Source organism: Pleurodeles waltl, chromosome 12 (genome assembly GCF_031143425.1).
Source record: "Pleurodeles waltl isolate 20211129_DDA chromosome 12, aPleWal1.hap1.20221129, whole genome shotgun sequence".
NCBI lineage: Eukaryota > Metazoa > Chordata > Amphibia > Caudata > Salamandridae > Pleurodeles > Pleurodeles waltl.
Genome location: NC_090451.1, coordinates 86,698,322 through 86,711,339, shown reverse-complemented (window position 1 = coordinate 86,711,339; position 13,018 = coordinate 86,698,322). Strand labels below are relative to the sequence as shown.

Here is a 13,018-nt window from a genome sequence, read left to right as displayed (position 1 = left end):
TCCTACCTTCCTGTCGTTTTCTCTTCAGTGGCGACGAGTTTCAGGACTTCAGAGGAGGCGAACTTCAGCAAGCAGCGGCAGCTGGCGTGGTGTGAAAAAAATTGTTGTTGCGATAAGGTGCGATATCAACTACATTGGGCTTGGAGCAGGGGCCAGACACAGGAACAGCGGGGATCATCAGGACCAGCGTGCGGACTGTTGAGGGAGTAAAGCATCATCAGTGGGGGGCAGGCAGCTTCTAGGTTTGGGAGCGATGCTGAGTAAATCCTTGTGCATGTGTCCATGCGGGTGCGTATGCAGAGAGGCATTCTGAGCATGTGCAGGGGTCATTTTGAAGTTGTGAAGCAGGAAATAGTGTGCCCAACCACCTAAAGAAAAAGACGGAACACAAGTGTAACTGAGCATGTCCAGTAGCCACTTTGTAAAGTTGGGAAGCAAATAATAATGTACCCATCTGGCTAAAGAAATACATGCAATGCGCCTGCAACTAAAGAGACTGCAGGGAGCCCTGTGGCTTTTTAAAGCTATTGGGAAATGGATAGCATTTCCAAATAAAGGGCCTGATTTATACTTTTTTGAGCTGCATTTTCATCGTTTTTTTAATTTTATAAGTTTGCGCCGCTTTTACATAAAAAAATGACACAAATGCGGCGTTAAAAAAAGTATAAATCAGGCCCCAAGTTTATTAAAAAAAAAAAAAAAAAAACAGTCTAACAATAAAATTAAAAAAAGAGAGAAAGGAATGTATAGTCAGTTCAAACTGGGAAAATTTGAGCACAAAGGTATAAACTTTTAGCACACTTTGCGCAAGGAAGAATTTTTTTTTAGGTGTGCAGCAACTCACCCACGCAGGTCACTTAATGGATAAAATACTTGCACCATCACCATTCCTGCAGGTGGCAGGAACACCGGTTGTGACATGGCGAGTATGGAAAGAGACTTTCAAAGCATATTCAGAGACGATTGATGGGGACACTTTCATCCCATAAAAGAAAAAAGCACTATTGATATACAATTTGGGTGCAGAAGGCAGGAATATCTTAAAGACACTACCTCCGGAAGTAGTCAGTGTTTATTAGTGGGAAAAAAGGAACAGGAATCAACATCTACCATTGAAGAGTATGCGTCTATTATAAGCACATTAGATAAAAGATTCAATCCTAGAAAAAATATAGTTTTGGAAAGACACAGATTTCTTCAACGCTCACAAATTCAAGGGGAGTTGATAGACGACTTTGTAGCAGCACTATGAGCTCTTGCAACAAGTTACAACTACCAGGAGTTTAGAGATGAAATTATCCGGGATCAACTGATCGAGAGAATGAATAACACAGAAGTGCAAGAAAACCTTTGGCAACAGATGATCTAGATTTAGAAACTGCTCTACGGTAAGCAAGGAGCATTAAACATTCACAGTATTGCATGAAGGAGATGAATGATGGCCAAAGGTTGCGGAAATAAAACATTTAAAAATCAAACCAAAGTGAAATCCAACCTTGAAGGGAAGCAAAGCAAAGCTACATCAGGAGCATGATGTTTCACCACCAAGGGTAAAGGGTGAGAACAAAGAGTTGTTATGCTTCAGTTGTGACAGCAAGCTACACATGAGCAATTCAAAGTTTTGTGCAGCGATTAATCAGACTTATTTCAAGTGCGGTAAATGGGGACACTATGAGCGAGTCTGTAAAGCAAGTATCGGTACAAAAAATGTAACTCCACAGGCAGTCTGGATGATTGAAAAGCGTTATTGTGATTCAGATGAAGAAAACAGTGAGGTGCTCATGCTTTCTTCGATAAGTCCAGAGTGAAATGGAACCATGGTGTTGGCACAGAAAATAAAACCTCCATTGTGTGTTATCTCTGTTAACAACAAGGATGTGAACTTTTTGGTAGATTTGGGTTCGCCTCTTACATTGATGACCATAGCTGATTTTGGCAGCATCGATGATATTGAAATGCATGAATCTGGTATTAAAATGTTTGCATATTGTGGAAAAAGGGAGGAGGTGATGGGGAAATTTGAGGCAAATTTACAATTTAATGGGAAATGTGCTGTGGGACCTCTGTGCATTGTGGAAGATGAAACTAATCTGTTGGGTTGGGATAATTAAGGAGAGTTGGGGATCATATTAGACCCTAATCATCCTGGTATGGTACTGTCCAAGAATGGGGCTGTATGCCAGGTAAATCTGGGTGTGTGCAAAGATTGGGTCAAAGACTATCCTGAAAAATTTAGTGAGTAATTGGGAAAGCTTAAAGGGTTTCAATATCGTATAATATTAAAAAAGCTACCAAGGCTGTAGCACACAAGGTACGTAGAGTACCATTTGGATTACGATCAGAACTCAAGAAAGAATTGGACAAATTGTGTTCAATAGAAATTATCGAACTTATTGAGGGATCTGAATGGCTAGCCCTGGTGGTTCTGGCATGTAAGGCTGATAAGTCATTAAGACTGTGTGTGGATTTGAGAGACCTCAATGCGAATATCTGGATTGATTGTCAAACTTTACCAAATATTAATGAAATGTTGACGACGTTGAGTGGTGCAAAAATTTTCACTTCACTTGATATTTCCTCAGCTTATCATCAGATTGAGTTGATCAGGGATTCCAGACACTACACATCATTTGTGACTCCTGAAGGGGCGTTCAGATATGTTTGCATGCCATTTGGACTGGCATCTGCTTCTGCAGTATTTCAATGATTAATGAACAGATTGTTTGAAAGGAAAAAAGGGGTTATGTATTTTCAGGATTAAATTTTGTTATTTGTAGAGAACGAAGTGGTTCACAATGAAAGAGTGAGGGAGGTTTTGGAGATTATAAAAACAAGTGGGTTAACATTGAGGAAAGACAAGTGCAACTTTTTGCAAAAAGGTGTAGATTACTTAGGACATCATGTGTCAGAAAAGGGCAAGGAACCCAAAATGAAAAATGTGGATGCTATTCAAAATGCACCAGAACCTATTGATAAAGATCAACTACGGTTGTTCTTAGATTTGGTGGAATATTACGCATAACTTTCCTGACAAGACAGCATGACTATGTAATCTTCTGAAAAAAAAGCAAAATATTTGTGGAACGATGAGTGTACTGAGTGTTTTGAAATAATCAAAAGAAACATTGCCCCTCAAGGCTTTTGCATATCAATAATTTATGTATCATTTCAACTGATGCAAGTAACACAGGGTGAGGTGCCATCCTTATGCAGCAAAGAGGTAATAAGAAAGAAGAAACATAGCATTTGTATCAAGAACTTTGAGGGGAGCTGAAAATACATATTCCACAATAGAAAAGGAGGCTTTGGCATTGTGGTGGGGCGTGCAATATTTAAAAACTTTCTCTGGGGAAAAGAGTTCCTTTTGAGAACAGATCACAAGCCCTTGGTGGATTTATTTACAAGAAAAGGGGGAGGTAGAGCTACCCCTCAAATTGCCAAGTGGCAATATCGATTGCAAGAATTCCATTACAAGTTAATGTATGTAACAGGAGTGAAGAATCACGTGGATGATTGCCTATCCAGGTTGCCTTTGAAAGAAAATGAGAATAGTCTGGATGTGGCGGATGACTTAGAGATGGTGTGTATGGTGAATTCAGTTATGGAAGTATCTGAGGGAGGCCTTGACAGAAGTGGAATGGTTAGATGCATTAATCGACGATGAAGAACTACAAAGAGTAAAAAATGTTGTAACAAAGGTATGGCCTAATGTGAAACATACCCCAGAATTACTAGTTCCCTACAAAAGAGTTGAGGAGGAATTGTCTGTGGTCGGAAACATCGTGCGCAGTGGTAACCAACTGGTAGTTCCGAACAATTTACGTAAACTAGTATTAGATTTAGCACACGGAGGGCATCCTGGGATACGTGCTATGAAACGCAGGGTGAAATAGGATTTTTGGTAGCCAGCTGTGAGCAACACCATAGAGCATTATGTTCGGGAATGCAGTATGTGTGTGTTACGTGACAAAACTCAAGTAACATAACCCTCACCCATGAACCCAATTGATGTAAAGAATATACTGTGCTCAAAGGTTGCATTTGATATTCCAGGACCAATCAGGGTAACTGGGAGTTCACCAAAATATGCCTTAGTCATGGTGGACTACATGACCAAGTGGCTGGCCAGAGGTAAAGTTTGTAGATAATGTAAATTCAGATTCTGTTATTACATTCTTTAAAGAAGTATTTTTGAGGGAAAGTGTCCCTGAAGAAATGGTACGCAACTGGTGTCAAGAGAAATGGAGTGTTTCCTGGTAGGCGCTAAGCATGTTTTGACATCACTATACCATCCCCTCAGCAATGGCCTGGTAGAGAGACTCAACAGGGTTATAAAAGATAATCTGCAGCTTGCTCTTATTAATGGAGTACACTGGAAAGAGTAAATTGAAGAATTATTGTGGGAAATAAGTACAACACCACACACAAGTACAGGTATATCCCCTTTCACTCTACTTAGAGGAAGAGTAGCAGGTTCTAAATTAAACAAGGAATGGATGAACAAAAAGGGTGTTGATAAGGAAAAAATGGGAATTGTGGTGGATGTGAGATCTGATGTACAAAAGAAATACAAGTCCAAGGACAATCTGCACCGGAGTTTGAATGTTCAGAAAGGAAATTTGGTCAGAATCAGGAAGCCTAGTTTGATCCACCAAGGGTTATCTCACTTTTCTTCTCCTGTAAGGGTGAATGAGGTCAAGGATCATGTGGTTGTGTTGGATAATGGCAAAACATGGACAAGTTGTTCCTTTCTATTGTGACGGAAAATAAAGCTGAATATGTGGGTAGGAAGATGAGAGTGCAAATGTGGGAGTGTTGCAGAGACGGTGGTGGGGATAGAAGAATTTTGTGCAGGACAAAGTCTAGTCCTGCAAAGTTCAGAGTTTACAGCATGTATTAGCTGCAATAACCAAACCATGTGGGTTAATAGTTCTAAGGTTCTAGTAATGTCAGGTACTAGAACAATGTTTGTGTCTATATGCTAATTTGCCTCTCTTACTTTTAGGGTGTTATAATTTCCTTGTAAGTGATCTTCTTTTGTTGTCATTATAAAGGAGGGGGGTATGTAGGGTAGTTTGTTGGGGTGGGAAAGTTTGAGTTCCCTGTGTGGAACCGTGGAACTCAGGGTTTTGGCAGTTGGTGCCTGGGGAACGTCGAGAAAGTAATAAACAATGTTGCTCCTTCCTTCTCGTCATCTGTTCACATACTTTGAAGTTCCTACTTCTCCTTGGATCCACCAGGACACTTGAAGTAAGTAAAAGGAATTATTTATTTTCCAGCAGTAAGAATGTCTTTCCTTCTAAGTGACCATCCTGTTAGTGCCTTTAGTACTTGAACTAACATTCCACTCTTGATGTCTTGAACATTACAGTGACCTGCAGGTGATGTCATGTGAACTCTAACTATCGAACACATACTCTTCCCGGGTCAAGATCCCCTCTGTCCATCTCTCCATCTGTTTTCAGGGGCTTATGTCTCAAACTGAATAAAGTAGGTTTGAATCAAGATGCAGATGTTATGTACTCTCCTCATTAGTTTTAGTCTTTGTGGTTCTTAACTAGCCAAATCTGTTTTTGCTTTAAACTCTTTGAGTTCTGTAGAACAGGCACATCTTTACCAGACATTGCCAGAGCAATACCTATTCTCTTCGCTTTGGCCAAATCCCATTCTGTTTTTTTCTCAGAATGTCTTTTTGATGGACTCCATTTGCCCCTGTCGCCTTTATTTGTGATGACCAGCCTTCATGTTACTTTTTAAATGTGTTTTCATCACAACTCAGTGATATTTTTGATACTTTCGTTACAATGCATTATCAAATAAGTTCTCTATCCACTTCACCTTTTGTAAAATTGCAGCTAACTTCCTAGTTTTTGCAGGTGCTATTGAGCTCATGCAGCATTAAGTGTGGTCATAAAACCTCTGAATTCACCCACATACAGAAAGGAAAGTTGTTTAGCTTCTAGGTTTTTGACTGTATTTGAGATTTAGGGGCACATTTAAGAAAAGTGGTGCTGCATGTGTGCAGCGCCACTTTTCTTGCGCCCTTTATTGCGCCTCTACTGCCACTATGTGTGCGCCGTATTTAAAATACGGCACATCATGGCGCAGGGTAGGAGGAAATAGTGTCATTTTTCATGACGTTATTGATGTACTCTGCAGGAGTAGCGCCGAAATATTGGCACTACTCCTGCACAGTACATAGGGGCCCATTATAAGTAATGGAATCCCCCTTTTAATGCCTGCTCTAAGCAGGCATTAAAAGTGCAGTAAAAAATTATGCAAGGAAATCTGTTAAATTTCCTTGTGCTTTTTTCTCGGCCCCCCTAACGTGGGTACGCCCTTTTTGCATACATTATGCCTAGAGCAGGCGCTAGGGGTTTATAAATATGCCCCTTAGTTTGTAAAGGCGAACATTTTGAAAAGATTGGGTCACAAGACCTAAATTCTGCTTGAGAATGGAATTATGCTCAAAACATGCATTGTCTATAGTCATGTCCTCTCTAATACGGTGAAAATAAATAGTCAAAATAACATAGAAGATCAAAAGTTTCTGTATAAATGAAATATTTTTCTGGAGTGTACTGATATTGTAATTTTTTTCGAAACAGATGTGATCCAAGAATCATCAATAGATAACAGTATGACTTGCATTCTTTATAGATGTCAAGGCATCTTCAAGGCTTCCAGAGTTGGAACATCAGATGGCAGAACTGCAACAGAATCACACCAAGGCACTGGAGTACATTGGGTGCAAAAACAGATCTTCTGCTCACAATTGTAGTCGTGAGTACTCCTCCTACTCATCCCAAGCTTTCACTTGCATTTATAACATTTTGCTGCAAAATATCCCATATAATCCCAGCCTTGTTTTCTAGCAAGCAAGGCCTATGAATTTCAGAGCAAGATAATACAACACAGCTGCCCACCCTAATGGTTACACCAGGAGACCAGTTGCTATGAGCTATAATGAGCTCAGTGGAGGCAAGAGAGATTTTGGAATTGAATTACATATAATCAACAAAAGAAACAAACAACATTCCACCAGACAAATAGTCCAATAGAAACAATACAGTTAATAATCATGCAAATGTTTTTCCATGAAACCAAATCAACTGGAACTTCCCTACAGTGGTTGTGTGTCACATTAACAAACATTAAAATATCAACTGTTGTGACATAGCATTGACTCTCGAAATATGTTCAATTTAAGTGGAAGTTTTCTTTTATTAACTCTTCTGTGATGATTATAGCAACATTGACGTAATGAGGGTAGCAGAAAATAAATTCCTTAAACTTCCTTAAAGTACTCCCCCCCCAGTAATTTAGCAAGATCTAGGTATCCAATCTATCAATCCCAAAGTTTGTTACAAATTCATTATGTAATGGCTGAGGATTTTGTCTACTATTGAGCTAGACCCGTACAGGGTGGGTCTTAGAGATGCCCTGGGTAGACAAAGGGGAGGGGTGACGTTACCCTGGCTAATATACGTGAGTCATGCTCTTGATTACCTGTACTTGTCAGAGTACTGGTCTGATTCAATAGTTATCACTTGGGAGTCAGAGGAGTCGAAGTTGAATCAGTTTTCATATCTGGGATCCTTAACAATCAAATTCCTAGAGGTAAAGCTGTCTCCCTCCTCAGAGCCCTACATGGACAAGATCGATCCTCCTTTTACAAAAGCCCAAGTTTCAGACAGGATTCTCTTCCTCTTGCTACTTTTCCCGCCAACTGGAAGGGTCCACTGGAAGGCAGTAAAATGTGCCCAGCTTGCAGAGGAACTGAAAAAACGGATGATCATTTCTTGTCTTTTAGTCCCTGTTACTCCAAGCAGCATAGGTGCTGGATCGTTCAATTATGACGCTCTCTCAGTACACACCAGCTGTAGGTCACCCTTAAAATCTGTAGGTCTGATACTACCCCTTTTGTTGTGTTTTTAATTGCTAACGTTTTAGAGAGTATCTGGCCGATATGAACAACGAGTCTTCATTCCATCCAGCTCCCTTAGAACCCGCTAGTTCCAGTTACCAAATCTATTGGATCCTGGTACGATAGGCTTTATCCAGGAGAAGTCTATGGCCTACTGGGCAGGAGGTTGCACAGTTGCAGAGGGGACCACTTTCAAAACGATGAATGATCGCAATTTATGGTTGATGTCCCCAGAGAGCTTGTGCATTGTACTTTGCTATGTGGTTTTACTGCTTTTTAAAACACCAGTTGTTCTGTTTTTATGCGTAGGTTTATACACTGTATCCTGATATTATAATTTTTTATATTTAATGTGTTTTGTGATTATACTACCTATTGTATATTTATCATGTTGCTTTTATGATCACTGACCGAAATAAGGCAAAGTGAACTGATGATATGTTGCAGTCGGCATCATGATTTTGATATATGTGCAGGTCAATATTTTAACTGTATGTATAGGGCCATAAAATGTCATTGAGTTACCTAAATGATAATGTCACATGTTACTCATTTATAGTGAGACTTGATTTGTTGTAGCAAATGTTCATGGTCAAAGCTCCTTGGAGAATACTTCACGCTGAGAGGCTCACAGTCAGACCTGTGCTGCTAGATACCTCTTCTGAACTGTGAAAATAGAGGGCATATGGCAAAACTCAAATCTACCATACATTTGGGTGACTTGAGTTTGTGTAGTTTTGGCATGTGCTGGACTGGCCAACATTCCCCATTATTTTCAAGTGTTAGAAATGTCTGGATTCTGCCCTTCTTGTTTGGGTCTGTTCATTATTACATCAACACAAACACCTTAATGCAGAATTATCTGTTGATGCAGAAGAATGACCCAGGTAACAGCTAAGGTATGTTTCAGTTAGACCCATGTCATGTTGAGATACCTTTGATATCCAAGGAATATCCATGGCCAACTAGATGTATTCTTATATCAACCACTCTCTGTGTGCATTGTATACAAGAAATATTCTCACATCCACTGGAAGCATGACTTTAGATTATCCCAAACCCCATACCACAGGGACAGTGCAACACTAGCATTGCAAGCAGCTGTTTTTCATGCTGCAAGCATTGTTCTTTGGTCACCCTACCGCAAGGAACTTAGAAACATGACTGAAGACCCTATTCTGTCACAAATGTCTGCCCTTTTAACACACACATTCCTTGACAAACATTACAATTGCTCCTTGCCAAAGGCAAAATATGCTCCCCTGGGGTCACGCAAACTGGGTTGCTCTTGTACACCTAACTCCTGGTTGTGCCAATCAGTTGGGACTGCAATCTAAGAAAATGAGAGTCAAGACCATTGAAGAGTACAACTGGGCCAAGACTCAACCAGTGTATCCAACTAAGGAAAATGAAAACGTATTTATAAGATGCTTTGTAGATCACACTGCAAAGCTGTGAAGACCTTATACCAAAAGTGGTGTGAAAGTCCCAATCTTGCAAATAACAGCTTGAATTAACACTTAAGCATGTCTGAATGAATTGAATATGCCCGAGGGTCAACGCACACATTTAAGGTAACAATGACCTGCCTGTACACCTAATAGTTATCATGAGCTCAAGCGCTACCACTCTTGAGACCATTGTCTAACATGATGATAAAAAAATGCAATCTAAATGTTATCATACATAGAAAGGTACTGGAACATTGCTAGGTTGTTAATCAGCTGAAGACTTTAGGATGATTTATTCTGCAAGTAGCGTAAACACACTTGGAGTTGAAGACATCCTAAAGATGTTTAAACATATTTAATGGGCTGGGGTCTCAGAACACCAGACCACTGAAACAGCACAGTGACCCAACTATCAATCTGGTACCACCAACCCATGGACCTCTATCTTTTCATAGCCGCTTCAAAAGGATGGAATATAAAGAAAGTGATGGGCACGGCAACCAAAGTGTCTGCAATGATTGTTTCCACAAAACCAAAACAGCGGGCAACTATCAGAATATGCAAGGACATAAGACTTCCCACTCACCCCAAACTGAGAGGACTTGACCTGCACAATAGATGACATTTTGGCTGATCTAAAGAGTGCAATATGTTTTTCAGGACCCTGCATACCGCCATGGATCTCGGGTGTTTGGGAACCGCCATGAGATCCATGGCGGTAGGCGCTATCAGTGCCAGGGAATTCTTTCCCTGGCACTGATAGGGGTCTCCCCCACCCCCGCTACCCCCCACGAATCCTCTCCCCACACCCCACGCCCCCCTGCCACCCTCAAAGGTGGCACAACCCCCGTCCCCACCCTGACCCCAAACATGCACATATGCACATCCCTACACGCACACACCCCCAACATGTACATATACACACCCCTACACGCACACATACACCCGACAACACATATCCGCACACAGACATGCACACTGTCCAACCCGCACACATTTCCCATACACACAACACCCCCCGCACGCATACACTCACTCACCCCCTCTACACTCCCACACGCACACCCCATGCACGCACACAACACACAACACCCCTCCACCCCCTTCCCTAACGGACAATCAACTTACCTTGTCCGTTGATCCTCCGGGAGGGACGGGATCCATGGGGGCAGCTCCGCCACCAGAACAACGTCACCAGAACACCGCCACACCGAATCATGGGACGTGATTCAGTGGGCGGTGTTCTGTTGACGTGGCGGTGGAGGTTGAGCAACCTCCACTTTCCCGCCGTCCGCCAGTATGGCTGCTGGCGGCTTTCCATCCGAAAAAGGACGGCGGGCTGCCAGCGGTCATAATACGCGGCGCGGAAGACCGTCACCACTGGTGGTCTTCAGCACGGCAGTACCTCGGCGGTCTTGCGAAAAGACCGTTCAGGTCGTAAAGAGGGCCAGAGATTGGGCCCAAACGAAATGTAAATTACACTGGTGTAATTGAATGAATTGCTTGAATTTCATATTAATTAACCTTGTTATGCAAAATTCCTGAAATTCTTCCATTCTGCCACATTATGTAATCAGCCCACTATTTGCGGCAAAATTATATGGAAAGAGTGCAGGAACATTGTGAGCAACTAGACCGTGATCAACTGTTGTTCGCAACAATTGTGTTTTTTGTGCTTTTTTAAGCACAAAATGTATTCTTGAAGCAAAAATAGACACAAGAAGGCATTTGCGATAAAACAAAATCACTAAATGATGGATTTGCGCTTTATTTTTCCAAGATTTAGCATACTTATGCAAAAACGAATTACGCAAATTTTGCACCACTCTAAGCAGTGGTAGTTTTATTCATAGCCTAACCACTATCACAAGACCACTATGTGCCCTAACAAAGGCAAATATAAATCTACTTAGGCATTAAAAGATACTAATGAAGCCTTACTACCGAACACAGTAATAAAATATTTTGATCCTACTAAAGCTGCTGAACTGGTAGTTGGTGCTATAAGAGGAACAGCAAGTAAGCAGGGTCAGCTCCTCCGTTTGGCAGGGGAGCGCCGCCACCCACCGGGGCAGCGGCAGCTGCAAAACCTTTTCCAGAAAACAATCATAAACTTTGTTTATGAAAGTTTTCTTGTAAAGGGGCGGTGCCACAGGGTTGATGAGGAGTGAGGGGAAGTGCTCAGCACTCCCCCTCAGAGTGCATGTGTGTTTGGCCGGCCGTCTCAGTCCAGCCAAACGCACATGCGCAATCCTAAAGCTGCTCCGAGCAGTCAGGATTGGCCGCAGGGCAGGGTGGGAGCCTGTGCCTGCAGCATCTGGTGACGGAGAGGAGCTGCCGCGGCGTAGAGGAAAGGTAAGTTGTTTTTTTTCTGATGAAATTAAATAAATGTTTATTCCCTCCCTCCCTGCTCGCCACCCCACCCCTTCCGCGCCCTGCGAGCCGCTACTGCAAATAAGTCATAACATTTTATTATATATGGCAGTCGGGCCACCTTGTACACAGAATCCAGATGTTTACAAATTGAAAGAGATGCCTCAGAAATCAAGTGGGGCTGTCAAGGTTTCCATCCGTGAATAATTTCAGAGTAGTCACAGATCACTGATCTGATTGTTCCAGAAGAACTGTGCTTAACCCTGTATCGATTATGAAAAAGTGGGATCTTCAGCTTAACCAATGTCTTTTGAGAGGCAGAACTCCACTGATTACCACTTTCTGTACCCTGGTATGTCAATGAACACTGAAAGCAACATATAAAAAAATGCTTCTCTTTTGGATAGCTCAGGAATCATGGTTTAAGGGTTTGAGTATAGAATAAATTAAAAATGATTTTCTTAAAGATGCAGAAAGCTGCCACTGCAGTGAAATCAGACTGTTGGAAAAATGTCCTAGATGGACATTGACGTTTGGCAAAATGTCATAGATGGACATTGGCATAAAGATAGTGAAATACAAACATCTCTCCAGATCCTATGGCAGACCCAATATGAAGTGTGTGCCACTGATGGTTTGTACTAAGAGGTAACAGCATCTGGCTGTCAAGGGCACAAAGGTATGTTCAAGACTGAAGCAAGGCCAAAGGCATTAGTTTGGTTTCCAGGATTTGACGAGTGATGGAGAAACTCATAAGTGGATATAAACTCTGCTATATTTTGGGAGCAGATATAGAAGGAACAGAATAAAGGTTGATGTAATGTTGCAACATTTAGTAATGAGGAGATTATTTGTACTATGGATAAGTTTATGCTCCTCTGATGTTTTAAGCCTCTTCATTAGGTAGTGTGCTGTGTTAAGTTTCAGTACTTTAAAGCTGACTGATCTAAGTGTGCAGGAGAGGGAGCCATTCAAGGTTTATTAGTGGTAGCACAATAAGCTCATACTGGAAACTGATCTCACAGCGGTGCGTAGGATAGATTTTAGAAGGGCTGTCGTAATCGAAGCCTATCCTGGCCGGCTGGCTGTTCAATATTCTAGTCATGATATAACGTTTGTACAACCTCTTTCAGACATTTAGCAAGAGCTTTAGGTGGTAGTTTGCAAATGTTCACTTTTGATTCTAGTCCCAAATGATTTTGCCTTGTGAACTGTTTGGAACATGGGTCAGCTTCAAGTACTTTGAATTGTAATTCCTTTGCAGTGT

The 13,018-nt window shown here is 41.5% G+C and overlaps 1 protein-coding gene across 2 annotated transcripts in view; it reads left to right on the top strand.

Moving 5' to 3' along the window:
- LOC138268174 (CD209 antigen-like protein E) overlaps positions 1-13,018 on the top strand; it is a 51,523-nt gene that overhangs the window by 25,967 nt on the left and 12,538 nt on the right. For both annotated transcript variants that reach the window (XM_069217593.1, XM_069217594.1), the window contains exon 4: positions 6,661-6,783. In XM_069217593.1, the coding sequence (XP_069073694.1) occupies positions 6,661-6,783 (123 nt within the window). The remainder of the gene's footprint in view (positions 1-6,660; positions 6,784-13,018) is intronic.